Source organism: Dermacentor andersoni, chromosome 3 (genome assembly GCF_023375885.2).
Source record: "Dermacentor andersoni chromosome 3, qqDerAnde1_hic_scaffold, whole genome shotgun sequence".
Taxonomy (NCBI): domain Eukaryota; kingdom Metazoa; phylum Arthropoda; class Arachnida; order Ixodida; family Ixodidae; genus Dermacentor; species Dermacentor andersoni.
In genome coordinates, this window is record NC_092816.1 from 28909502 (window position 1) to 28936696 (window position 27195).

At 50.3% G+C, this 27195-nt stretch overlaps 1 protein-coding gene across 2 annotated transcripts in view; it reads left to right on the forward strand.

The window, feature by feature from the left end:
• The window catches only part of Tmtc2 (Transmembrane O-mannosyltransferase targeting cadherins 2), a 343189-nt gene that overhangs the window by 141103 nt on the left and 174891 nt on the right, over positions 1 to 27195 (forward strand). For both annotated transcript variants that reach the window (XM_050168163.3, XM_055065207.2), the window contains exon 2: positions 3141 to 3410. In XM_050168163.3, the coding sequence (XP_050024120.2) occupies positions 3169 to 3410 (242 nt within the window). In that variant the 5' untranslated portion in view covers positions 3141 to 3168. The remainder of the gene's footprint in view (positions 1 to 3140; positions 3411 to 27195) is intronic.

Genomic DNA, 27195 nt, shown 5'->3' on the forward strand with positions numbered 1-27195 from the left:
CTACCCCTTTTGACATGCCCGACCCCAACTCTTACATCCTGTAACACGTGAAGGCGAAAGCCTGCGGCACTCTCGGTGATGCATGAAGTTATACGATCGGTGGGCTGAGACATAACGAGCCGCAGTGTGAAGTAAATGTGTGGCAAGCCGTCGTCTCCGAGCTTATAGGCCTCCCATCTACGTTGCTGTCTCGCATTGTCGCGTTGCTGCTTTCGCAGCTCGGTTCGTTTTTGGCGCTGAGCTACGCCTTCGCGCGCTCGTATGGAGGGGTCAGACTCGCGCCAACGACGTTTGTCTTCGTCTTTACGTTCCATCCTCTCAGCAGGAGAAAGCAGGACTCGCGGTCGAAAGCCTTGGCCCCGCAGCTTCGCACGTCGCACCCTGAGGGCCCCCACAACTTGCCTGCCCTTTCCTACAATAAAGTTTTTTTTTTTTCTCTGTCCTCGGCCGCAGTGTACTTCCGAGGGGTGTATATGCAATGTTTTACTGATTGTTCGGATGCTTGTTTTGAGCTTGTTCTTTATTGAAACGTATGCTGTTCCGTGTGTTGCATGGGTGACTTCTATGAATGTATGTACTGTTCGCTTCACTTTGCTGAGCGCTTGTAGCCTTTGCCTTAAGAGGGTATGAGCCATTGCATCTTTTGCTTGCTTACGGGAGTATGAGCTAATGCTGATGTTGATATTTTTTGGGGCCACTCGACTCAACGCCGCGGTTCGCCTTAATAATGAAGAAAATGGATGGAATTGAAAGTGGTCGATAAGACAATTTGCCGCAGCTTGGAGTCAAACCCACATCATTCGCATTACGCGTGCGATATGCTCTACCACTGAACTGCCCCCACGGTGGAAGTCCTCTCATAAACCTTGTTCTGCTTTTTTTTTTTTTTTTTTTCAATGAAGGATTCGTTTATGTTTTCTTTGTAGAAAGGAGCAGCCACATAAAAGCTACCGTACTGAGTAGCTTCACGGAGCGGCTGACCCCTTGATGGGGAAAATCCCTGAGAGGCGGATGTGGAACATCCTGCCAACAAACCTGGAACATCCTTTCAACCGCAGGCCTCGCGTAATTTTTTGTATAGCGTACAGCAGACCGCGTGCTTCGGGAAAATCGGCAGGGTCAGTCGTGTGTATACGCATCGCAAAAGGCCGGGACCAATGGGAGAGAGCGCGGACACTTGTCGCGAGGCCCCACCACGGGCCCGCAGGCAGATACACGCCCCTCGTCGCTGAGCGGACACGTGTTCTTTTTCTTTTTTTTTTCCGCCTCCAGCGGCAGGCCGGTGCTCGGCTAATGGGCCACCGGCGCCACTGCGACCGTCTGCGGTTTCCTCTCGGCGGGGGAAACTCGTCGGGAAGCCGGGGCCGACCGAATAAATGCCAGGCTTTCTTGCTTCCTGTAGACAACAACGGCTGCGCCAACAACCTCTGTTTTAGTTCGGCCCGCGTCTATCCCTGAAAGTCAGTCCTGTTCGTACGCCTATGGTGTTTAACTCTCTCTCTCTCCCTCTCTTCTGCAGATGTTGCAACCTCCGTTGGCGAAGCCGTTCGCTGTTCTAGCTTTCTTTTCGGCCACACAGAATGTTTTCTCACCCTCGGGCTTTGCAAAACTAGCCAGGACATACAGGGACAAGCGTTCGTCCCTGTCTTGTTTTTACGCGCTGTTCCAGTTACACCTCTCTTGCTTTTAGCTTCAGCTCCCTAGCCAATGTGCAGGGAATTTCAACTAGCCAGCTCTCAAGTGTGTGCAGTCAGCGGTGTCGGTCTGCTAAGCTTTATTAGCAAACTAATACCGTGTGAGGTAGCCTAATCCTAAATCAAGCATCGCTTAGACACTTCCATAGGTGTTGGTCTTCACATGTCTTGAATGCTCACTGCCTATCTGCTCAGATTTGAGAAGAAATCAGTTCTGCGGAGGCCCTAATTCGCAAAACTCCGTGGCACGTCCCATACCAGGAAATGTTATGCAACATACTCACGAAGCTTAGTGTTTAAACATCCTTGTTCGAACTTTGTGATTAGCCGGGTATGTTAACTAAGCACGTGAACGCTACATCTATTCGTGTGTTTGGATGCCTAACCCGAGGATATAACAAGCAGCAAATGTGTTTGTCCGTAACATTAATATACGAATGTCACAGGCATGAAAGAACTAAAAGTGATTTCCTATCAGCTGACACCAAATTGACGCTTTTCAGGCGTTTTTCTTTTCCCTTCCGAGTAACTACACTCAGTTACACTGTCGCACTCACATCTGTCCAATCTACCGTTCACCTTGGTTTACACAGATTCCAATTCTCCACAGTAAATTTTGCACGCTTTGGTCGCACGAATAAATAAATGCCCTTACGCAGTGATTTCATTAAAACTTCCTCCAACTCCAATCCCCTCCCCACCACGCACGCACCTTTTAAGTCGAACACCGTACAAACACAGTTCGTAGTACAACCACACCCTATACAGTTATAAGAACCTGTCTGAAGTTCAAAACGAGCCTACTTCCGTTTATTCTTTTTTACGCTTACAGTGTGTCTGCACTACAGCCATCGTGGACTCCCGGGGTTGGTTGCACGTTCCGTTAAAGAAACCCGCACCCACCGCCACTTCTGAGGCAAACACAAACACCGCTCTCACCGCTAGAACAACGTTTCTCTCTCGAGTTGCAACGGCGCGTCGAAAGTCGCCGACAATCTCTTTGCCGTTCCTTCACCCGTGCATTCTGTTCTCCCGCCGCCACCCCTGTAGGCCCCTTCCGGCGGTGCCTACAAAACGCTCTTTTCCTCGAAAGGACCTTCCGTGCGCGCGCAGTCTTCCTTCGGAGGGGCGCTCTGCCTCCAGTAGTGGGCCGAAGCAGAAGGGGGACCGTCGCTTCTCCGGCGCCTCCGAGGCTACTCCGGAAAGGACAGGCCCTACTTTGGGCGCCAATTTTCGACTTCCCCGCCGCCGCCGCCGCCACCACAACACCGCGACGGCGCGGACGGCGGCGGCGGTTTGTGCTTGGCGCGCGCGCTCGTGCAAGCTCCCTTTTGGCGGCTGTAGGCAGTAAAATATACAAAGAAAGAGAAACAAACCGCGCGAAAATAACGCCAAAAAATGCGCGCGCACTCATGCCCGGCGTCTTCTTTCGTCTTTCGTACGCAGCCCGAGGGGGGCGCCCATTGGCCGATCCATGACGGGCCGCAGCGGTGGCGTGCTGCGTGCGCATGCGCGGAGGGAGGCGGTGCCACCTGGCGGAGGGCACCAGCACCAGCCGGCGGCGGCGGCAGCGGCGCACCAGGCTCGAGAGCAGCAGTCGCGGCACGGTCGCAAACTGAGCAACATGGACTACTACGGCGCCGTGGCGCTCGTCTCCGGATGGGCCTGTCTCCTTTACTGGAACACGCTGGACGCGGACTTCGCCTACGATGACAGGTGAGTTGTGTGGAAAGGCGTACACGTCTGGCTTTCCTCTTGTTTCTTGCCGGCTGATGCTGGCCGCACTTTTCTGGCAGTACGCCGCTTCTTAAAACTCTTGTGGACGACTGAAACTTGTGACAGCTACCGTATTCGAAGACGCTTCATGCTAAAAATATTGCTGGACGAAAGACGTGTGAAGTCTGTTCTTCCTTTCTTGTCGTAACTGTGTGTGCGGGGCACAGAATAAGCGCCATTATCATTTTCTCGATCGAACTCGCGTGCAGTTAGCTTCCTAATATTTCCGCCGAGTCAGGATTATGTGAACACAAACTGTTCCAACTAGCGTTTCAGCAGACTGTTTACACTTTCCAGCAGCAAGAATTTTGTAGCGAAAGTCAAAGGCTGAGATCGAAAAGCGTCGCGCAGAAAGGCAGCGATATCTTCTCCGGATGATGGATACTTGAGGAGCTAGCGCCGGAGATTGGTTCACGCATTGGAATCCCCTCTATCGGTTTTAACTTTTCGCCGCTGCTGCAATTCTATTCTTTTCCCCAGTGAGCGCTTCTGCAATTTCATCTTCGTCGTAGTGAACAACATTCCCTTGGTGCGGATCGGCTTGCTAGTTTCGCTTACTTTCGCAGTCATCTGCGCATGCGTGTTCCTGCGGCGCTCGACATATTTGCGCGCTGTCTTCCTATTGGTTAGGCGAAGTACATCGACGTGCGCTTTGCCTGGAGATTCTAGAGCTTTTGCTCCGCGTATTGGTTGCCCAAACCCGCTCTATCCAAACTATCGCTCTCTTCACTGCATGCCTTTGTGTGCACGTATAGACTGACCCACGAATCATTTTTCTCAACCAAAACTTGACCTTCCTGCTCGTCAATTAGCAGTTGCTTGCAGTTCATGTTTGCAAACTCTTCTCACAGGTCCTGCCCTCCTATATTTTTGCCCCCATCCCTTATCTGGCTTAAGTTTTTTCACCTGCGCGTCAGGGCTGTTTTGAAGCTTTGCCCATTTACAATGTCTATACGCTTTAGGCCGCTTCTGTGGGATGCTGGTTAGGCACATGCCTGTCTGGCTTTGCTTAGATGATGACGGGCAAAGAAATACGACTATCTAGCTTGACACCGTTTGTGAAAGTCTGTGGAACGCCCTAAACGCTTCGGAGCAACAATATGTGCACGCACGTATTGCAGTGCTAACGTAAACTGTGAATCAATCGATACGTAATGACAGCACTAGCCTATATGGTCGTCGAAAGAGGTACTTACTGTTCTCCATCGTGCGATGACCGTGCTCGATTTTGGCAACCTCGCACTGCTACTCAGTACAGATATTTAACGCCGAATATGGCTGTAGAACTTTCTCTACACAAGGAGGTGCGTCCGAAACTGTTTTATTGCAGCATATATATATAGCATAAGAAGCCAACAAACAATGGCACCAAGAAAAACATGGGAAAAATCACTTGTACTCACTAATTGAATTAAAGAAATGATAAATTAATGGAAATGAAAGTGGATGAAAAAACAACTTGCCGCATGTGGGGATCCCACACATTCGCATTACGCTTGCGATGCTCTACCAATTGAGCTACGGCGGCACCGTTTTCACATCCACTTTCTTGGGTATTTGTTTTACAACTAGAACACTGGGAGTGTTAGCCAGCGCCACCACTCAGAAATCTTGGGGATGGAAGTGGATATATATCTCTGCCAAGACGAGAGATCTTGGGAACATGGCCTTACGATGATCAGTCTAGAAAACCGCACGAGCCTACTGCTACTTGTGTTTCTAAAGGCAGCATATCGGGCTATATGGCTACGCCGCCTTCTGTCGTACTAGTTGAATCGGTTGTTTATTATAAAAATCAATAAAACCAAGGAAATGAGATTACTGCCGTTCTCGTGGATCCAATATGTCGTCTCATCCCGCCTAATTTTTAACCCATCATGTGTAGATTACTCGACCAGAAGTTTCACCTGGTTAGCCTCCCTATTTACATGCATCTCGTTCGTGCGTGCTTACAATGCATGTATGCTTGCAATGTTAACTTTCTCTTCTGCCGCCTTCCAGTTCTTCGTTTCGAGGGGCGGTTCTAAAGGCTACAATGAAAGAGCACGTCCGAACTTATTCTCTTGGGGCATAACGTCCATGGGGGACAACATATATTGGAGCGCGATATCCAGAGAGCACAAGTTTCTATAATAGGTCATCGTCATATGCGCTGAAACTTTCCATATCGGAAGCCACCAGCCGAAAGAAAGAGTAACTACGTACGTCTTTCAATATTTTGAGAAGACCATGTGTACTGTAAACCTGTGTGATGTGACCGCAGTGTGAGGCTTCTGATGGCAGGGCGTACAGTCAGAAAGGAAATAAGAAAGCAGCAGACAGATACAAGGATGAGTGGAACCATAGAAAAACGCCCGGAAAGTGCTTGGCCAAGAAGAGCCCTTCTCAGGCTGGCAGAGACAAATTGTCCCTTCGGTTGGCTGCTTCGGCGCGCTCGTGGTACAGAGTCCGCGGCGTTTTTCCGCGGCGCTGCCGGCACCACATCCGAGGAGCGAGACTTATTTCGTGCTCGGGCACGGGTCTAATTGAATGTCCTGTATGGTTGGCCCGGATATCGATTCCATGCTGGCGAGCGCACAAACCCGGCCGATGTTTTTCAGGTGCTTGTGTCTGTACGTGTGTACCTCTCCCTCTGTTCTCTCACCCTTTCCCGCTCTCGAAGTTCGTTCCTTTTCCTAATGGTTTGTATTCTTAATGCATATAAATGATGCGACCGTAGTAGAGGAAGACGATCCCTCTCCAGCTGCGGCTGCTACCACCATCGAGGTTTCTGCGCACACACACGCTCCTGGAATCTTCGCAGCGTTCACCTCGTAGTGTGTAGTGGCACCCCCCTCCCCACTCGCTCTCCTTCTACGGGCTTCCCCTTCTGGACGCACGCAGCGAACTATAGCTAGGTAGGTGCCCCTGCGCGTTGCGATCTCTCTCGAGGCCGACTGTCGTGTGTGATTACAGCTCGAACGCTCTGCCGGCGTGCCGGGGTCGAACCGATTCATTTGGAACGGGCCCCCGGCAATCGGCGCGGCTCCCGGGATGCGGTAACAACCCAAGCCCTCCTCCTCAGCCTCATTGCGCCAGCAGCTATACGGCGATGTTCCTCTGCGCGGCAGCGTTTACCGTCTCCTCGAGGTGCGAGGAAAAGGCAGCGGGGACGTACGTCCGTTGCCACCCCCCATCTCCACCTCTACACTCCGCTACCATCACCCCACTTCTCGTTCCGTCATTACATCCTGCGTGGCTACGTTCTCGCTTGCGTGCTTCTGCTTGTTCGTTTCTTTTAGTCCCTATGTGTGTGCCACGTGTGTAGAAAAGTGGATTCACCGATGCTGGTGCCCCGCGTTAAGCCACTGTATAGGTCGGTAGTGGGCCGCAAAGAGAGAGAGAGAAATTTTGTTTTGCTTTACGACGCCGAACACTATTTTGTTTACGTCGGGTGCACTTTGACGAAATCTAGAACGAGTCTGTTTTCAGTGCCAGGTACCGAGCAATTCCAAGTGAGATCTCGGATATAGAGAAATCGCGGTTGCTGCGAAGTGAGAACATTTGTAATCTAGTTATTACTAGCGTAACTTCGGCATAAGTCAGAACCGTGGACCTCCTTTCCATGTTTGTGCAGAGAGAGAGACAGACAGTGAGGTTTGTTATACACAGAAAATGCTTAGATGTCGGCCGGAACTACCGTTTGCCATTATATGCATAAAAGGCGGAGGTGGGTGTTATTTATTGAAATCTACAGCGTTTGTGATTAATCTGTGGTTATGCGATGCAATAACTGATATAACTCCGCTATCCTACGAGCTGCTACAAGATATTCGCGGCATACTTGTGTATACTTCAGCAGGAAAAACAATGGTTAAAGCTTGCTTGTCAAAAATAAGCCATTCATTTTCGCATCGGGTCGTTTCGTGGTCTTGTATACGCACGACGACGGAGGAAATGGACGACTAGGGCACGCAGTCAAAGCCCATTTGTCAAGCGAGCGCCGCGACGTTTCTAGATTGATGCCCAGGCAAAGCTCTCACGGGAGTTGAATTGAACGGTCAATAATATTGATGTCCGCGTTGCCTTTCTTTGTATGCGCTGCCAATGAAAAGAAATGTGAAAGAAGCGGGGAGTAAATGTGTAGGTGTGTGTGGGGGGGGGGGGGGGGGGGACGTCAGGTTCTGCAGAACAGTATGCGAATAACAGTACGCAGTATGATTCATCACAAGCTGCAATTGCCCGGTATTACGCGCTCGCGTTTGCTATAGCCGCGGTAAAATGAATAACATCATATAAGCGTCATCAAGTATTAAGAGCGCATCAAGACGGTATCGATCTCTCAGTATCGACGGAAGTTCAATAAGGTGGAAGAAAGGGAAAGGCTGCCTCAGGCCCCACAGAGCCGTACTCGCATGTGACAGCTTGCTCACACCCGTCATCCACGACCGGTGCTAAGCTCAACTAGAGGAAAAGGAAAGTAGGCAAAGAAGTGGGCACGCCCTGCTGCTGCGAGACGTTCGCAGTCCATCGAAGCAGTATCGCAGTTCATCCGTTGAGGTTAGAGAACCTTGGCTACCCGTTGCGGTGTATGTATCGTAGGAATCCAATCCTCAAGGGGGGGTTCAGGGAGGCGGGCTGCGAGTTTATAGAAGATCGGCGCTCGTCCGGAAGAAAAAAAAGAAAGAGCCGCGGGGTCTCGGTGTCAGAGGAGCGCTGAATGAAGACGAATGACGAGACGCGGGAGCTTATGCAGCTTCTCCTCTCGCGGGGACGTCGGGTGGGTCACGTGGAAGGGAAAACAAGAAAAGGATGACGGAGAGCCGAGCGCGTCGCTTGCGCGGCTCAAGCGGCTCGCGCGTGTATGTGCGCGTGCGTGTATAGATCGCGCGCGCGCTCACGGCGCTTCTTCGAGAAGCATGGCGCGAGCCGAGCGGTGGTAGTACACCCGCAGCCGGCAAGGCAGCATGGCATGCCGACGCCAGGCCGTGGCTAGTAAGCCTCTCGCACATCGTGGCCTGCTTCTTCTTCTCCTTGGCCGGCCGTGGCCGCGGCAGCTTCTTACCTGGCAGGCCGTCTGGGTCCACGTGCCGTGACGCCGCTGCCTGGTGCAGCTTCACGCGGGACGCTTGTCCGCGGAGTCGCCGTGTGTGGGAGCAATTTGGCCAGGGGCCACTGCCGAGTAACTGCGGCAGCACTGGGCACGTTGCTTTTAAGAGCACCTCGCGAGGAGCAGCACCCCTCCCCTTCTCGCCCTCCGAGACATTTCAGCCGTTTATACGGACGCCTTGTCTCGACTACCGGTGATGTCTTGTAGAACCCCCTGGGGCCTCGTTCGATTTTCGTTCGCGAATTGTATTTTGTGTTTACGGTCGGCGTGCGTTAACTATTCCGGCTAGCTTTTAAGCCAGCATGAAGCGTATGCAAAACTGTGGTTGCGTAGGTGGCCACGCGTTTTCGCCTGCAGCTGTCTACGTTGCATTATGCAAGGAAATGATTCACTAGAATATCGAGGCTTTAAGTGAGTAGCAGCAGACGAACAAGTGAGATTTCGGGCAGCCTGGAGCCTCCAGACTGAGGCTTACGCTGTTCGCGCACTGTCCACCAATGCTGTGTTCAGTCGGAGTAAAATATATACATGCATTTCGGCGTCTCGAGCTTATGTTTTTCGCAGACGCAGCGAGGTGCTTCGACTCATTTCGTCGAAACGACGCTAGATTTGACGACGTCTTCGAGGTCGGAGATTCCGCAATAACAAAGTTTTCTTCTTTTTTTTTATGTGGAAGTGACCTTGCAGGAAGCCAAATAGATCCTTGCAGCGTAAAGTGAAGCCAGCTTTTCTTTTTTGTTTTGCCAGCGACTGGCGGGAACTACTCCCTTTCCCATCAGTACGATTGTTGAGCGGTGTTCTGCCCGGCGCCGTGAAACCTCGCATTCCGGTAGCTATTACCCGGCAGGCCCCGTGAAACACCACTGTGAGCAAGCGAGAGCAAACAAAACAAAGGGGACTACGATCCTGACGCTGGCAAGATTTCCGCCTGTCACAACAGTCTGCAAACGCCTATGCTCCGGCTAGCTACGCACTGCGCAGCCGTCGGGCCGTACGCGACCGTTCCCGCCAGCGGTCTCGCCCAGCGAGAAACTAAATGAGCGTTCCCGAGCGCGCGCGTGTGTATTTTACCCTTCCTTTGCTTCGCTTCACTCGCGTCTTTTTCCTCTTCGTCGCTTACGCTTCGCGCAACACCTTTCGCGCGGCGTTGTCCGAGCCGGCCCGGCACTACAAGCATGCGATACTCGCGAGCCCTGTTCGGATAGCATTCCCCGCTTCCGCGGGGCAGGACAGTGTGAAAACACGGCTCGATTCTGACGCCGCGGCGACCCCGTAATTAGCCGGTCTGAGACGCGGCGGAGCTCTCTTCCCTCGCTATATTTTTTTTTTTTTTTTCTGCCTTCCATCCGCCGGGGCCCCCGTCTTGCACGCACGCACACACCCCCTCGCGGCGTGGATACGCGAGCGCGCGCACGGTGTCTCGCGCGGAGAAGCGGCGTGATTGACGTACGACGCTTGAGAACCACTTCTCGCGCGGGGCAAGGCAGCCTCACTGTTTCTCGCGCTCCGCCGATTGTTCGTTGGGCCTGCACGGAGCATCTCTCGGTTCTCTTCGCGCTGCATTGCATTCTCACTCCCTCCTCTCTCTCTCTCTCTCTGCCTGCTCGACTCGCTGCCTGAGGAGGAGACGCTGGCACGGTTTGTTCCTTGTGGCATTCGCGCCTTCCTCTATGGGTGCGTGTGGAGCACGCGTTCTCGAGAAGGCATATGTGAACAAAGCTCAAATGATGCCTTTCAACGTTCCGGAAAGCGGCACACTTCGAGACGAACTCCACCGGTCGATTGGAAGTGCGCTTGCAAAAATAATTTGCACCCTTTCTCGCTTTTTAGAGATGTAAATGCTTTGGCCGTGTAGTAGAACTAATACAATATAAACTAAAGCTACGGAATCACTTCAGTTGGGCCTATAGTTGGTGTTTACTGCACATCACATTGACCGCAAATAAAGACGGGGACAGCGGTAGAGAGCGCGAAAACGACGTGGGCAGTAACTTCGAACTGATTTATCCACGGTAACCCGTGGTAATATATAGGCAAATAGAACTTGCGCAGAACGTAGCAACAAAAGCACTCATCATCCTAGCGGGGCAACCACTTATAAAAAAAAGCAATCTCCGATTGAAACAACCTAATGGAAGTGTCACTAACAGTCTTGGTCTTTCTTTTTTTATGATATGCCTCCATCAGTTCGCGTGCAGTCATGAAGTTCGCGTGCAGTCAGGAGAAGCCAGGACCAGATTGCACGCGAATTGATGGAGGCATATCACATAAAAAAAGGCCAAGAGTGTTAGTGATACTTCCATTAGGTTGTCTCAATCGGAGATAGATTTTTTTTTTTATAACTGGTTGCCCCGCTAGGCTGATGAGTGCTCTTACTGCTGCGTTCTGCGCATGTTCTATTTGCCTATACATTGCTACGGGTTGCCGAGAATAAACCAGTTGAAAGTTACCGCCCGTGTCGTTTATGTGTACTCTTCCGCGGTCCCCGTCTTTATTTGCGCTCAATATGATATGCCATTTAAGCAAGCTTTTTTTTTTTTTTTTCCTTTGGAGGAACATATTTGCCTTCCATTTTTTTAGGTTCAGAGCCGCCCCGCGTTTCCCACTTGTCGCGTCACACCAACACGATTCGTTGCACCGTCGCCCCGTGGATTCACACGGAGATTAAAAAAAAAGAAAGTATGGGGTTTTACGTGCCAAAACCACTTTCTGATTATGAGGCTCGCCGTAGTGGGGGACTCCGGAAATTTTGACCACCTGGGGTTCTTTAACGTGCGCCTAAATCTAAGTAATGCAAAAGGACAGAAAGTTGGGCGAGTTGGTTCGGTAACATGATCTTGGATTGCAGCGCGAAGTGACACGGACAGAGACTAGAAGACTAGTTGAGAGTTAGCGCTGCTCCTGTCTGCTTCTAGTCTCTGTCCGTGTGACTTCGCGCTGCAATCCAAGATCATAAACCTAAGTACACGGGGGTTTTCGCATTTCGCCCCCATCTAAATGGGGCCGCCGTGGCCGGGATTCGATCCCGCGACCTCGTGCTTAGCAGCCCAACACCATAGCCACTAAGCAACCACGGCGGGTGCACACGGAGATATACTAAGATGCGTCGCGTTCTGACGACCGTGCTTGACACCTTCCGCTGTGGCACAGCGCGAAGCGGAGATTAGGATTTGTGGAATACAAGCACCATCCGAGCGCTCCCTCGAGGATGGAAGTAGCCTCTTCCGATCGACCACCGATATTCCCAATTGCGATACGAATCCCGCGACTCAAATGCCGGGTGTGCAGAGGCTGACCGACTCGCACCTATATATCGTGTTCGCGGATCTAAGTTCCTTAGCATTCTCTTAGCTGCGTTCAGTTGTTAACCGTCCGACACAACATTCGAGCGACGGGCAATCCTTCACCCCATGCATTCTTCGCTATAGCGAATGCTTGTGTGATTTCTGTTCGTGGAAGCAGTGCGTATTGTACGTAACTTTCGTCACTTTGTTTCGCGTTGTTTTGTTATCTCGCCTTGTCTTTTCTTTTCTGTGTCCTTCGCGCCACTTTCAGCCAATCTTTCTGTCCATAACAAGCGGCTTTCGTGCCTTTCCAGTAGTGATGCTTTTCAACCAGGCCTTCTATCTTGCTACTGCCTTTGTCACTTTATTTATATCTGTTTCCTAGCACACGCAGGTAGTTTGGTATACGGCTTTCTTTTTTTTCTTCTTTCTGCTATTGTGTTCTTGTAACTGTCACAGCAGTGGTTGCTTTTCCGTGTTGCTGAAGGGGAAAAAAAGGTGCTGTTGAGTTGCATGGCCGCATGAGCTCGGGGCAGAGCGGGGAAAGAAATGTGCGGGAAAATTGCTTGCCCCTCCTTTTGATGTTCGATTACGGGTTGTCGCATTAAGACAGTGTCAGCGTAACACGTGCCCAGTGCATGCGTGAAGGCCGAATTCCTTTGGACGGAAATAAAGGTTGACGCGCAGACGGGGCCATTGCATCGCGTTCGACGCTGTCCAATAGAGACAGCTACTCTATTTGTCTGAGGGTCCAACTAGGAAAAACAAGCTGTCCTTAAAAGACAAACCCGCGGTGAATAATTGGCGGCTCAAGTGTAGACATCTCAAGGCCAGCTGCCGGTAGCATCGGCCGCGTTTCACCACTCAACGAAATCACGGAGAGCTAGCTGCGTTTTGTTTTACTTCTTTATCGGTCTTTCTTTTTATGTTTCCGCCCGCTAACTTTCCAGCGTGCGTTCTAAGCGGCAACGGCCAGTGCTAACGCTTTGCTGTCGCTTCATGAAGTTCAAGCGATTCGACTCATAATTGCGTACACGGTGAAATTGCGTACACACGAGCTTAACAAGTTGCTGTAGGTGTCCACTCAAATAACGAGTCTCGCGTTGCGGGTAATGAAAGCAAAGTGATCCCTCGCCCGTTGTATAAGCGTAACCAAGCTAACTGACGCCGACATGCGCGGTGCTGAGACGCGCTGATTTCCCAACCCTCCCGTCGGCAGCCTTGATAAACGACGCTTCGCTATCCTTGAGGGCCGTTCGTCTTCCATCTTTGATGCTTATTTGTTCTCATTTGCTTATTTGTTTTTTTTTGTCTGTCACTATATCTCTTTCCCTCAATCTTTAAGGCGGCGAGAATTCACTTGCTTTATTCAACTCTATTTCCCTGTTGCAAGATGTCTCTCTCGATCTAATACGCGCGTCGACGCATGTAGCTTTTAGCCTGTCAGCTTCAATTAGGCAAAACCAGAATGGTGGCGAGCTGTCTGTACGTAACTCGCTATAAACGCCTTGGGGCGACAGGCAATAAACTCGTACCGCTGACGACGTCTCTTTGTCACGCCACGCATCATTTGCAGCTAGTCGCAACTTTTTTTTCTTATTGACATTTAGCTCTTAAGCCACCCCTCGACTAAACAACAGTGCTCAACAAGTAAGGCGTGTGCGATTCTCACGACGAGCGCGCGCTCAACGGAAATCAGCGTGCGATTTCTTCAAGGTGCGCGTTATATATATCTAGAGAGAGTCAGAGAGAGAATGTGGACTCCGTGCAATAACTCCTTAACAGGAACGTTAGATACGAGAACTTCATTTCGTGCCTGGCGTACTTGAAAAGCTCCCTTTACCGCCACTTGAAGAAAATGCCTGATGCAAAACATTGCGGAGAATAATGAAGGAAGCGAATAACCCGCTACACGAGGATGGGCGGACACGTCAGAGCAAATACGCATCCGTCCATATAATTCCAACTTGTTTCACCACAACACTTTATACAGAGTGGTCAAAATAGCAGCGCGGGTCCAATCAGAAGTACGTCAAGATGTATGCGGCGCGTTGTAATATATCAATATTTTCATCAGCGCTTTTGCTTTTTATACACTATCTTGGCGCGTACGATTGTGCACGGAACGCCTGAAGGGGATAGCGTAAGTGCAAGATGTCACAATAGGTCTCGCGAAAGAGAACGCGCTAATGAAGAAGCGTTCGATTAGAAATATTGCGTTAAGTCCAGTCGGTTGTGTCTATGCAGTCGTCAGCTATAACGAAAGCGTATATGGGGTCGTCGTCGCGTGGAAGCTACCGGACAGACGGCGTGATCCCCAACTAAAGAAGCTGAAAGGCGATTATGAGGAGCGTCAGCGGTATACTCGAGTTCGTCGTCGCCGATCGTGGCCGCTTCCGTGTATGGCCTGCGCTCGTTCTGCCACACGATAAAGTTGAGTGCACTCAGTCATTGAGGCCGAGCTCTGCGCCACGTGACCAGCGTGGAATGAGTGGGCAGCGATGCTGCATATATTCGGGTGAGCGAAGTGGTGGCAAATGCATGTGGATCATCAATGGCGCCCATCGCACGCTTCGCTGCTCAAGAACGGGTGCTGCGCGGCAGCTTCGATCACTTGCTCGCCACGTCGCACTTCTACGATGGAATTCACACCGGCTTTCATCAACTCGCGCTTGTACTCTCTCGAACCGTAACTTGCAACTTCTCCTGCCACCTGGACTCTCCCGCCGCGAATCAACTTTACTGTGTCGCGTGTGGGTGGGCATCGCATTTACAAACGCCTATTAGGAATGACCAACAGTGCGGCGTGCAATTCGTGCAGGTGCGATGAGACTCTAGAGCACCTTCGGTGTCATTTCCCATCCGTTGACGCTCAACGACGTACTCTACAAGCTAAACTAAGCCTGTTGTATTTACCTGGGCTTCCGGGAAATGAGGAAACAATGCTGTGCCGCTTACGCTTGGGCGTCGCATTCACCAATGCATATACCTGTTTGATTGGAATGGCTGATATACGGTGTCAGCCTGCGGTGTTGAGGAGACTATATAACATCTACTGTGCTACTGCCAATCTTTCGAAAATGAAAGATGTTACCTCTGCACAGCTCTAAATCAGTTATATAGAAAACCGTTTACCTTGAACAAGACCTTGGGATGATGGCCTCATATCGCAGCTACAAAAGGCCACAACAGCGCTGCTGCGATATGTAAAAGCTACCGGATTGAGTCACCGTCTGTGATCCGGGCTGAGCGAAGGATCGATATCCCCAGTGGACTTTCTCTTTCTCTTTTAATCTTTCCCTCCCTTTTCCCCAGTGTAGGGTAGCCAACCGGGCTCAGTCCTGGTTAACCTCCCTGCCTTTCATTTATCATTTGTTCTTTCTCTCTCTCAGCTAGTTAGATAATAGAGTGCTCTCGGAGGAAAAGGTCCTTGGACCATGACCTGTCCAGCAGGCTCGCGCAGCGGCCGCCAGGTACTGCCTGTCGGTCCCTGCGTGGGAGACGCCCACTGCGCGCTGACGTGCGTCCTGCAGGACTTCTATTAAAGTTTTTCCAATCCAATCCAATCCATGACCTGTGCATTCTTGCATGCGAAAGGGGCATCAAAACCCCTCAGAAGCATTCTTGAAGGCTTGTGACGGTGGACATTCCTCTGCGACTGACTCTGTGAATCACTGACTCTTTATTACTTTTCTTCTCTCTCCTTCTTATGTATTCTTCCCATTTCCCTTCCTCAGGTGTAGAGTAGCCAACCGGGCACGTCCATGGTTAACCTCCCTACCTTTCCCTTTTCGTTTCTCTCTATCTCTCTTCACTGCTCCATATAATCTCTCCTTCGCTGATGTCGTGTTTCAAAATGTGTTGTAGTAAGATGTACGCTAGAATTTATTGCGCTATATAACCTGCCTCGACGATTCTGCAGCTCGGTCACGTCCCAGTGTTTTTTTCCTTTTTTTTTTTGCTCTCTTATTAACGAACTATACGGAGAACACGGAGGCCCCCTGCAACAACGCTGTTTGTTTCTTCACACTTCTGACTATCTTGTTTACAATGCCACTCATTTCATGCCGTTTAATCACGGGATGAGCGAAAGCCGACGCGGTTTCCCCTGCTGCAGTCCACACGTCGCTCTTGATTAGCACGACTAAGTCCGAAAAAAAAAGAAAGTACGCCTCGAATGTTGCGAAAATTCGCTAGACAAATGTGCGCGAGCTAAACGAGAGCTTATTGTCTCTCGGAGCGAGCGCTCGACTCACTCGGTGTGTTGCACCACGCTAAACGAACGGCGTAATGAAAGGCCTCTCCTGCGCCATCTTTGGCTCGTGCCCTATGCAAAGCGCCCCAGCACGGCGAAAAATAATTGGGTTTCCCTCGCGAAGGGCGGCTTCGCGTACCAGGCAACAGGGGGGGGGGGAGGGGGGGCTTCAACGCATGCATATTTTAGCAGCTCAACGGAAGACAAGGGTATTCCACGAAAAAAAAAAAAGGAACGTTTGTTTCGGGTCGCACGCCCTTCCTCTTCTAACCAAATGAGTTCGCGTTTGGTCTTCTAGCCAAATCGAGGAAGCCATGTGGGTTCTCTTTTCTGTGTGTGTATATTGTGGTTGATCAGTTGATTGATTAATTGACTAAATAAAAAATATTTGTTTAACCTCCCGAGAGTGGATAACGGGTTATGAGGCATGCCGTAGTGGAGGACTCCAAATTAATTTTGATCACCTGGAATTCATTAACGCACAGCTAAATCTGAGTAGACGAGCGCGTTTGCGTTTCGCCCCCTTTGAAATGGGGCCGTGGTTGCCGGGGATCGAACCGGAGACCTCATGCTCAGCAGCAGAACGCCATAGGCACAGAACCATCGCGGCGAGTTGATTGATTGATTGATTACGGTATCGGTTGTTTATAGGTATCGGTATTTGGCTTTTGTGTATATGTACGTGTGGCTGCGTACCAGAACGTGCAAGTGGGGTTTCGGTTCTAGCGTAGGAGGGGGCGTAACTAACACCAAAGGCACGGTTTCTCGACCGTAAGAGAGAGAAATAACTGCCGCAAAGGTACAAGAAGCTTCGCTGACTGAGGTGCAGTTCTCAATTTATTTGTGTTTTGACTGTCGGCTTGATCACTACACCAACCAGATTGGATGGTGTTCCTGCGCCGGTCTGTCGGAACGCACATATGTATTGTATCACCGCAACAACTGCTTCCTGTAATAACTCGGTAATGTGTCTGTGGTAGGACTCGCGTATCTGAAGTTATCTGAAGTATTGTAGTTGACAGATGTCGTCTTGAGGAACTTTATCTATATATATATATATATATATATATATATATATTGTGTGTGTATGTGTGTGTGTGTGTGTGTGTGTGTGTGTGTGTGTGTGTGTGTGTGTGTACAAATAGCAGTATACGTTGTCCCTCTTCGATTTCTTGTTATCCAAATATTCTCTATTTCTTATGTATGGGGCTCTGTTTACAGTGTGTAGTTGATTGAAGCTTATAAGATATGCAGGTCTTTAGAACGTATTGTTTTCGGGGCGGACGACGGTGACTTCTATAGGTTCTGGTGGGGAATTGTTCTCGATGAAAGCAGCGATATGATGTTTCAAATGGTTCCCATATCGGTGCTGAAACCTTAACAGCGACACTGTCTTTTGATGAGTCACAGAAACCTGAGGGACGAAGGAGTACGCTCCTTATTGGAGAGAGAGAGAGCGAGATGAAAAGAGACAAAGGACACAACGTCGTTCGTCTCTGCCACATCTTCACGTTAATACAGAATTGAAGGTTTTATACAATCATACAGTGTTGGCAGCCAAGCAAAAGCAGACTAGAACTGCGTTTATCCCACGAGCTAGATTCTAAAAAGAACAAAAAATGCGAGAACTTCAGAACACAAGAAGAATCAGAAACAGAAAACCACAGAATGTCGGTGACAGAATTAAAGCGCAAAAACGCAAGTGCGTGCTGTCGCACTTTCGACTGTAAAACGCTAAAGCATTGGGTGTTAAGGGCCTCGTTTAACGACTAACGGGATCTTCTTTTATGTGTGCGTTGTACACAAATTCTGTTGGAATCGAGCAGCGCCGTGCCTGACCCGCACGGAAAAAGCAAAGAAAGAAAAGAAAAGCCGGAAACGTGGCAGCTTGTGAAAGTCGCTGTACAGAAGGCCCGTCAGTGGTTCACGTTTTTTTTTTTTTTTCACTTCGCGTTGTTTGTTGTTGCGGAGAAAAGGGAGATCGGGGCCCTTTTGTTGGGTGCGGGTTGGCGTGACACCTTCCTTCCGTCTTTCTGACCGTCGAGTGCGCATTTCCTGCTGTTGCCGACGCCCGCCTACTCCCCGTCCCCTCCCCCCCGCACGCTCATGGAGTCCTCGTCCCCCCCGAATGTGTGTATCGCAACACCGGGACTAAATGCAACAGCCGTACGCAACAGCCCAGCGTCTTTTATTCTCGTGCAGTCGGCCCGTGGACCCTTCGCAAGGAAAAGAAAGAAAATAAATACTGGTCCCCGATCACACACGCACACTTATGGGGCACGGCGTCGTCAGCGGCTTTTAGGGTCGGCACACGCACACTCACATCTGCGGAGCACCGCGGCCGGCGGTCGTCCTCCAAAGGGGGGGCCCACGGCGTCGCCTCGGAGCGAGTCACGCGTTGTTCTAATTACGCGGGGCCCATTCTCCATAGCACGTTCGACGCCGCCGCGGAGCGAGCATTCGAACGCAACAAAAGAAGCAGCTCTCGCCTTGTCTGTCTGGTCGCCGCTCTGCTGCGGTCATGTGTTAGGAGTGCGCGTTGCATGCAATGCCGTCCGTCGCTCACGCGAATTCCCCACTACGGGTCGTCACCGCCGCGCGGCCGCCTCGCGAGCGCGGGTCGTCGTCGTCGAGCCAGGAACCGCGCAGCGACGTGTCCCGGTGTCAGCGCCGACCGCGGGAAACGCGCGCAGCGAAGCGCTTGTTAGCGCGACGGGCTCCTGCCGTGACGACGCCGACGACGCGGTGGAGTAGAGCTGGTCAGGACCCCGCTGAGCCCGTGTCCTTCCGAGCGTCGCTGACTGCTAAATCGGAGGCAGAAGTGTGGATGTCTTCTCCTTCCTACGTTCCTTTCGAGAGGGACTCCCGTTCGGAGGTCGTTCTTTCGCATAGCTGCGTCCATCTGGTATCCCCTGCCGTGCGTCGGATGTTTGCCGGCTTCGTCACGGCTGCTCTTGCGAGTGTCCGCTAGCTCGTGCTTCGCTCGCTGCTGCGTGGGATGTAAGAGTCACGCGAGCCCTCGCCGAGAGAGAAAAAAGAAAACCATCGACAAACACAAAAGACCGCGATACGAAAGCAGGAGGCGTTGGCCTAGATGGAAGCGTGCCCCGGAAATACCGGAAGCTATAAAACGGAATGCGTTTACTCGATCGCCGCTTCGTGTGTACAGTTTATTCAATGCTCGTCATTCGTTAGTGCAGTTAAGGCGCTTATAGTCGTGCCTGCCGAAAACAATGAATTACTAATCATGTTAGCGGTTCGGGGGCAATTTCGTGCCTCGAATATCGGCACGGCGCGCTCGCTGTGCTCTCCCCCTTCTCGGAAGTGCTCCCGTTTTGCGCGCAATTTTCCGCCGGGACGACGTTTTGGCGAGACACAACACTGCCTAGGGGCGTTCCAATTTTAGGCACGCCCAACCGGCACTTTGTAAGATGAAGCTCTTGTTTGAAAGATATATGCCGCCAGTTTTTATTTTATTTATTTATTTACGCATACTGCAACCCTAAAAGGGTTATATCGTAGGAGTGGGATGAAAGGAATACGTAAAAAAAAAAGCGTCTCAATACATACATATATGCATATATACATAGTATGTACAATACATAGTCCTAGGAATAACAAGGTATGCGACCGGTGATTGCATTAACAAATTTATCAAATGGCAGATTTCGAATGTTAGAGGGAAGCTGATTCCACATATCGATGGATCGGGAAAAAAAAACTATATTTGAATTTGTCAGTCCTGGCGTACGGAGGTGTTCTATTTAGAGGGTGAAAATTCCTGGTATTGGACGCTTCGGAAAATTTAATATATTTCGAAGATGAACAACGCTCAGAGTTAAAGTGGTGTAAAACAGTTTAAAGCTTTCTACATGACGCCGCTCTGCTAGGGCAGACAGGTCCAAGGAGGGAAGGTTAGAAGAGGACTAGAAGTCCTTGTCGTAACGCCGGTATATAAACCAAATAAATCTTTTCTTTTTCTTTTTTGTCCTACGGCACGAGGTCTCAAGTTGCACTGACTGCTCCTGTTTTCATTCCGTGTTTTCTGTCTCCCCCTCCTGTTAGTATAGTCTGTCTGAAGAATTGCAATGCGCTGTTCTCGGTGGAGCTAATATGCAAATGACGTGTCTTAAAGGATGAATTATTCGGGAGCAAACATGTGCGCCGATGTTACGAATGCGCATATTTCACTTACGCTTGCTTGGTGCGTTGTATTGGAGCCTGTATCTCATCTTTCTATTGCCTCTTTCCCGTCGCCCAGTGTAGCGCAGCCAACCAAACGCATTTCTGGTTAACATCCCTGCCTTCTCTCTTTCTCTCCTCCTCCTCGACCTCCTCCTTTAATGCTACCGGAAAACAAAAAGTGGCCATTGTGACCGTTTTAAGCTGTCTACATGTCCTCCTAGTCATTTCAGTAATAAGAATCAAATAAAAAGTCATAGCTTAGCATCCGATCCACGCGCGCGCCATATCCTGGTTAAAGCAAAGCGGTATAATGGACTTATGTAAAGGCAGATCGAGTGTTGATTGATCGAACCTCCCAGGAGGTGCAATAGACCTAATCACGAGTGTCACCAGTTATATACAAGAGGCGTCCCTGCCAACTTTTACGATTTTATCACAAGATGCCCGACTTTCGGAGCTTGTGTGCTATTGCGGTAGGGACAGCAAATATTTCATAATTTTCATTTGCTTCTGTTTAGGGGTGAACCTGATTTCTTTAAGAAGAAAATAAATTTTATTGAAAAGAATGGTCCGGCAGTTTTGGTTGTGGTGGCCTCAGGTGGTGGCTCGAAGTCCTGGGACTCGGGCGGCATCTTCGGCTTGCTGAATGCCCCAAAGCTGGTCCCCCCCCTCTCTCTCTCTCTCTCTCTCTCTCTCTCTCTCTCTCTCTCTCTCTCTCTCTATATATATATATATATATATATATATATATATATATATATATATATATATATATATATATATATATATATATATATATATATATATATATATATATATATATATATATATATAGAGCGTGTGTGTGTGTGTGTGTGTGCGCGCAATAGCTTCGAGATTTTTTATAACCTAATCTTTTTCATGCACCTCGATTATACGGGCCTGCTCGCACTGCAGCCGCACCTAGTTGTAGAACAGACTTGTAAGGGCGAGCGACATTTCGAATGCCGTCACGCGAATGTTTCACGAATACACTTCATAAACACGTTGGCAGCGCAGATCGTTTCTTGCTGTGACTAAAGCAGAGCACGCGTTCACAGCGCACCGACATAACAAAGCCTGCGAATCCTTAGCAAACTGCCCATATACATGTGAAATCAGACTCTCGTTTTAGTATGTTTTTTTTTTCCTCAAATTTTAGTATTTCTGTGGCAGATGGCGTTTGGTTTGGTTTGTTCTTTCCTAATCAATAAATCTCGAATGCCGTCCGTTTTGTGCAGTGAGAAAGGGAGATAATGAACATATTTATTCAGGGATTGCTCGAGCGTTGTCTTCGACCTGGCCTCCCCTTTCCAGGAAAACATGGGCTTTCGCCACGTCGACGGCCTTCGCTGCGTCGATGGCCCTCGCTACCAGCTGACGCTTGCCTGCGAGGGTGGAGCTGGCTAGCTCGCTCTCCCCAAAGCCAGAGGAAGCGAAGGAAAAGCTTTATCATAAGAAGGGCGGACGTACGTTCCTCTCGTCAGCTATGCCTTGTTCAGGGAGAAGAGGTAAAGGTAGAGGAACAAGATCGGTGACGACTAGCAGAGAAAGGAGAGACGAAGCACAATAACGCGAAGGTCTACTCAGAGCCTGGGGCCCAAACCCGTATCTATATAAAGATAAATCAATGTCTGGATGGCCTGAATACTTGATTTACACTCACGTTAAGGGTCCAACATAATGTCCTCTGAGAACGGCTTTCTGGAATCTAGTCATAGACAGATTTTTTTAAGATCAGTGAGGCTTAAAGTGACAAAGGCGTCGTTTTTCTTTTTTTTTTCCTAACTGCTTGGCGATGCAAACGCGTCTCGATCATCTTTGCCGAGAAAATAAAATGACGATGTTCTCGGATTCTGTCGGTCTTGTTCATTCCTTCAACGTGGCACATACACACGACGGGGATTGTCTGGCACACCGAGGAATGAAGCGACCGGCAAGAAATGCCAGAATTTTCAGAAACAAAGAAGCAAGTTTTCCAAACGGGAATTGCGTACGACCCGTCGCTCTTTTTTCTTCTGCTGCAGAAGCACCCATGCGCCGCAGAAGTATGCTGGGCACCCTTTCGTTCTCTCGGTACGCCGTGCTATAATACTGCATATATAGAGCTCCATGTATAATGCAGCATGTGCACAATACTCATTACTACAACGAGGGTAGGAGACAGTACTGAGAGCGTAGTATCCTTTCAATATTCTCTTCTTCTGTTTTTTTTTTTTTTAATTTTCTTTGGAGGGCACTTCTTTGACCATCTCCCACGCACGCACTCGCTGCATGCCACAGCCTCCACTCTCTTTGTGTTCGATGGTTCCTCCGTACGTTTGCATCGTGGAAAAGCGACCGCAATAAAAAAAAAAAAGAAACTAAAGAAAACAGTCAAATATATACGCAAGAGCGGCGAGTAAGCAGTCCGCTTGCGTCCCTCTCCCGTTTCGGCCGGCCTTGACGCATCCACTCCTTTTTATATCGGCGGCGGAGAGAGAGACGACGGAGGCTGGCATAATAGCTCGTGCGCACTCCATGCGTTGTGAAGCCAGTCGGAGAGCGGCGACGACGAACGAGAAGCAGAACAAATAAATAAAGAACCTGTTTGCCGGAGAATCCTCCACCTGGCGACGAAGAAGAAGCGACCGCGCTAGAAGGGGGAGAGGGCGAAGGGGGTCGTCTTCCCTATTGCCACCGGCGGCTGACGATCGTCGAGGCGGCTACTGCGACGTCTTCGTCGTCGTGGTGGCGACGCGAGAACGAGGTTTCCTTCGGAGGCGAGGAGGCCGAGCCATGCATGTCCCAGCGCGCACTTCGCGCAGCAGTTATTCCGCTGACCGAATAGCTAGCTGGTCGTGGCTATGTAGTTTGGTACGGCTATGAAATTCCATTCACTTGCTTAGGCTACGGCTATGTAATTGGGCTTACTACAGTAACGTACATGGTGATAGTGTACGCGCTCTAATCTGGCTGATCTGGGTGATCTGCGGTAACCTGTGATAAGTTGTCTGCTCCCAGTTGCCGGTGTTCCAACCCACGGGCGCTTGCTTCCTGCCGTGCGGAGTTTCTCCATCGAAGACGCATTGTACGGGAGGGTGTCATATGAGGCCGTGCATACGCGCGCGTAATATGCACAGGAAGAGGTGAAGAAGGCTTTGCTTTAATATAACGTAGGCACGTTTTATGTCGTATTCGTACCCGTATTATTAGTCTGCCGCCCAAGTTTTTTTTGAAACCTGTCTCTGCCGTTCGTTTCAACGCGAAGAGGACACAAACGGCGCATTGAAGTGGTCCAAGTCGCTCTCGGCAACTTCTTGAAATATATGCGACGCCACAGAAAAGAGAGAGAGAGAGAGTTAGGACAGAAAATAAACCTCCTGGCGACAGTACACTGGCAATGTCGTAAACGAAGACTAGTCTGACGATTTAAAAAAAAACAAAAAAAACCGCATGGATAAGAAGCAGGGGTGGGGGCTTCTTTCCAGTCATCACACTACTCGCTCCATGCCCCCCTTTTCTTTCTTCATCTTGACTCTGCGGACCTGTCCGTGTGGATTCAGCGCCGTAAGTTAGCGAGCAGCGTGAAAGGGCGGCCGTGGCTGCAGGGAAGGATGCGAGCGGTTATGGCTAACATTCCTTGGTTTAGTACACATAAACAGCCAGAGAAAGCGGGCGGTGCGAAAGCCATTCCCTTTGCTTGAATTGGTATAGAGCATCGCAATCCGTCGTGTGGAGCTCACGAGTTCGATTCCTACCCGCAGCAAGCTGTCTTTTATTTTACTTTCAGTTATGTTTTCTCTTGTTTAGTAGATGAATCTTACAGAAGACTGAACAGTCATTCGTAATTTTTTTTCTACATCTAGTTATCCTAACAGTTAATCCCGAACCCCCAACGCCGGATATGGCAAGTCAGTCCACGATTGATTCCATGATGAATGATAATTTCATGAACTGATCATGATCAATTCATGAACCTCTTCGCCGTATTACACCTTCTCTCTCCCTTCTTTCTCTTCCCCTTTTCCCATCCCCCAGTGTAGGGTAGCCAACCAGACTATTGACTGGTTAACATCCCTGCCTTCCTGTATTCTCTCTCTCTCTTCGCCGTATGCGCTGTCCCAGCTCTTCGAATTGCTGATTAATTCGGCCACGCCCTATTATCAGCTAGACTCCTGGTTAACTTGTATAGCAGCGCGATCGTCCCGGAAAGGCCTTGGTCCTGGGTTTGATGGCCGGACCAAAACGATTTTTTTTTAAATTTCTTCAACTACGAAGCTTTCTATCTCGGTTTCCTGTACATAGCTTCTTGCTATACCGCCGGGTGGATGACATTTCCTTTTTCCTTTAGTTTTACACTCGTGGCTAAGGCATGGTTGGACAAGAGACTATGAATGAGCTTGTCCCGGTTACAGAAGACAGCCTTTTCGCGCCAGCCGTGTTCCTATCGCTGCTGCCTGGAGCGCCGCCATCGGTGGAGCGGAGGAGAATGCTAAGTGTGTGCGTGGGTTGCATCGCTTGTCGCTCCCTTTATTGCTTCGCCTCTATCGCGTGTTCAGCGTCGCTACTCGTTTCAGCTCGGACGTATTTATTCGCCGACCAGTTATAAAAGAAACTCGCCACAGAGGGAAGTGCTCCACAAAGTATTTTTTTCTTCGTTTGTTTCTTTAAACAAGCGCTCGAAGAGTGGAGTTATCACCGTTCGTTTCAACGCGAAGAGGACAGAAGCGGCGCATTGAAGTGGTCCAAGTCGCTCTCGGCAACTTCTTGAAATATATGCGACGCCACAGAAAAGAGAGAGTGAGGACAGAAAATAAAGCTCCTGGCGACAGTACATCGGCAATGTCGTAAACGAAGACTAGTCTGACGATTAAAAAACAAAACAGAAACAAAGAAAAACCGCATGGATAAGAAGCAGGGGTGGGGGCTTCTTTCCAGCCATCGCCTCCGTCGCTCCATGCCCCCCTCGTCTTTCCTCATCTTGACTCTACGGAGCTGTCCGTGTGGATTCAGAGCCGTAAGTTAGCGAGCAGCGTGAAAGGGCGGCCGCGGCTGCAGAGAAGGATAGGCACGAACACCTGGGGCATACGCGACGACGAGCTGCCACAGTTCCGTCCCACATTCACCCGCGGCGGCGCAGTATCTCTTCTTCTGTCTGCGCAGTACGTACCTCGTACAACTCGGCCACAAGCGATCAAGACGGGTTAGCGTTCGTCATCACGCCGGGAGTCCATATAGACAGCCGAGACGTAGAGACGCAGCACGCAGCAAAAGCCCGCGGCGCGATGCAAATAACTTCGCGAGTGTGGCGCGGGATGGAAACTCGTGCAGACCTCCCCGCCTTCTGCAGCAACGACACCGCGGTGGTTCTTCGTTCTACATCGATCTTCAATGCTGGGAACACGCTTTTTCGAGCCGTGGTTCGAAGCGCCTGTTTCGATGTCAATCGCCCGTGGCGCGGCAGCTGCAGGAAAGAGAGGGGGGAGGGGTGATCTGGGAATCTCTGCGGTAAACCGTGATGAGTTGTGCGGTCCCAGTTGCCGGTGTTCCAACGCATGGGCGCTTACTTCCTGCTGTGCGGAGCCTCTCCGTCGAAGACGCACGGTTTACGAGAGAGTGTCAAACGAGGCCGTGCCATACGCGCATGCAATATGCACAATAAGAGGCGAATAGAGCTTCGTTTTAATATAACGTAGGCACACTTTCTCTCATTGTATTCGTACGCGTATTATCGCTAGTCTGCCGGCCAAATATTGTTTAAAATTTGTCTCTGCCTAATATATACCTTACAGACAAATGGGTAAGACCATCGAGAGCACATAAGCTGTCTATCCACAGTCCGGTGTGGACGCATGGCCTCGTGTGGGTCTACTACTTTTTTCAGAGTGCCAAAAGCTCTCCTTAGCGCAGCGGAGTATACGCGTCCCGAGCTCCCACGTGCACTGGCCAGAGCACTATAGAGCCGCCGGCATATACACACACACATGACTCGAGGCCGCGCATCCACCGTCTCAGCCAGCCAGCCCGTGTATTGCCAGCCGCCGCGCAAGTTCCGCGCACGCACGCACGCGCGCACGCGTCTGTTGCTTCGCTCTGCAAAAGACGGCGTGCGCGCTGCTCCTATCTGTCCTTCTTTTTGGCGCGTTTTCGGGGGGGGCCCAGCTGCCCTGACATGCGATGGCCGAGCGGAGGGAGTAGCCGAACCAAGTCAAAAGCGTTGCTGGCTCTTCGAAACGCACGCGTCCGCTGAGCGAAAAAAAATAAATGTGAAGATGCGAAACGGCAGGAGCGATGGCCATGCGTGCGCTCAAGTAAAGAAGAAGAAAAAGTCTACCAAAATGCGCGAAAGAAAGATAAAAAGGGGAAACAAAAGAAAGAAATACCGAGTGACGAAGAGGAAGAAAAGTTCCACGTAGTGTAAAGAGAGCAAGTAAAAAAAAAAAATGAGAGGCCGGCCGCGTCGGCAGCCAAAAGAGAGGAGCAGCAGCTCTAAGCCAGGCCAGACCCAACACCCGAACCCGTCATCATCGGCCGTCATTTTGGGCGGAGGAGCACCTTCCGAGATTCCTCTTCTTCTTCTTCCTCCCCCCCCCCCCCCCCTCTACGCTCCGCGCTCGCTCTTGTTTTCCTTTTTTTTTTCCTGTGCGCAACCGCCAGGACTCTGTGTCCCTCCCCACAGGTTCTCTCGCCTGCCCCCTTTATCGTGGTCTTCTTCGCCGTCCGCGTATACTATACTATGCCGCGCGTGCCTATACCGCGTCTGTCTGCGTATATAACGCTCATCCTAAACTTCAGTCGAGGCGCTATGCCCTTTCCAATATAGGTAGCGTATTTTTTTTCCTTTGTTTATTTTTTAAATCTACTTTTCCCGTCTCGCTCTTCTGCGGGCGAGAACTCTGGACTGCAAAAAGA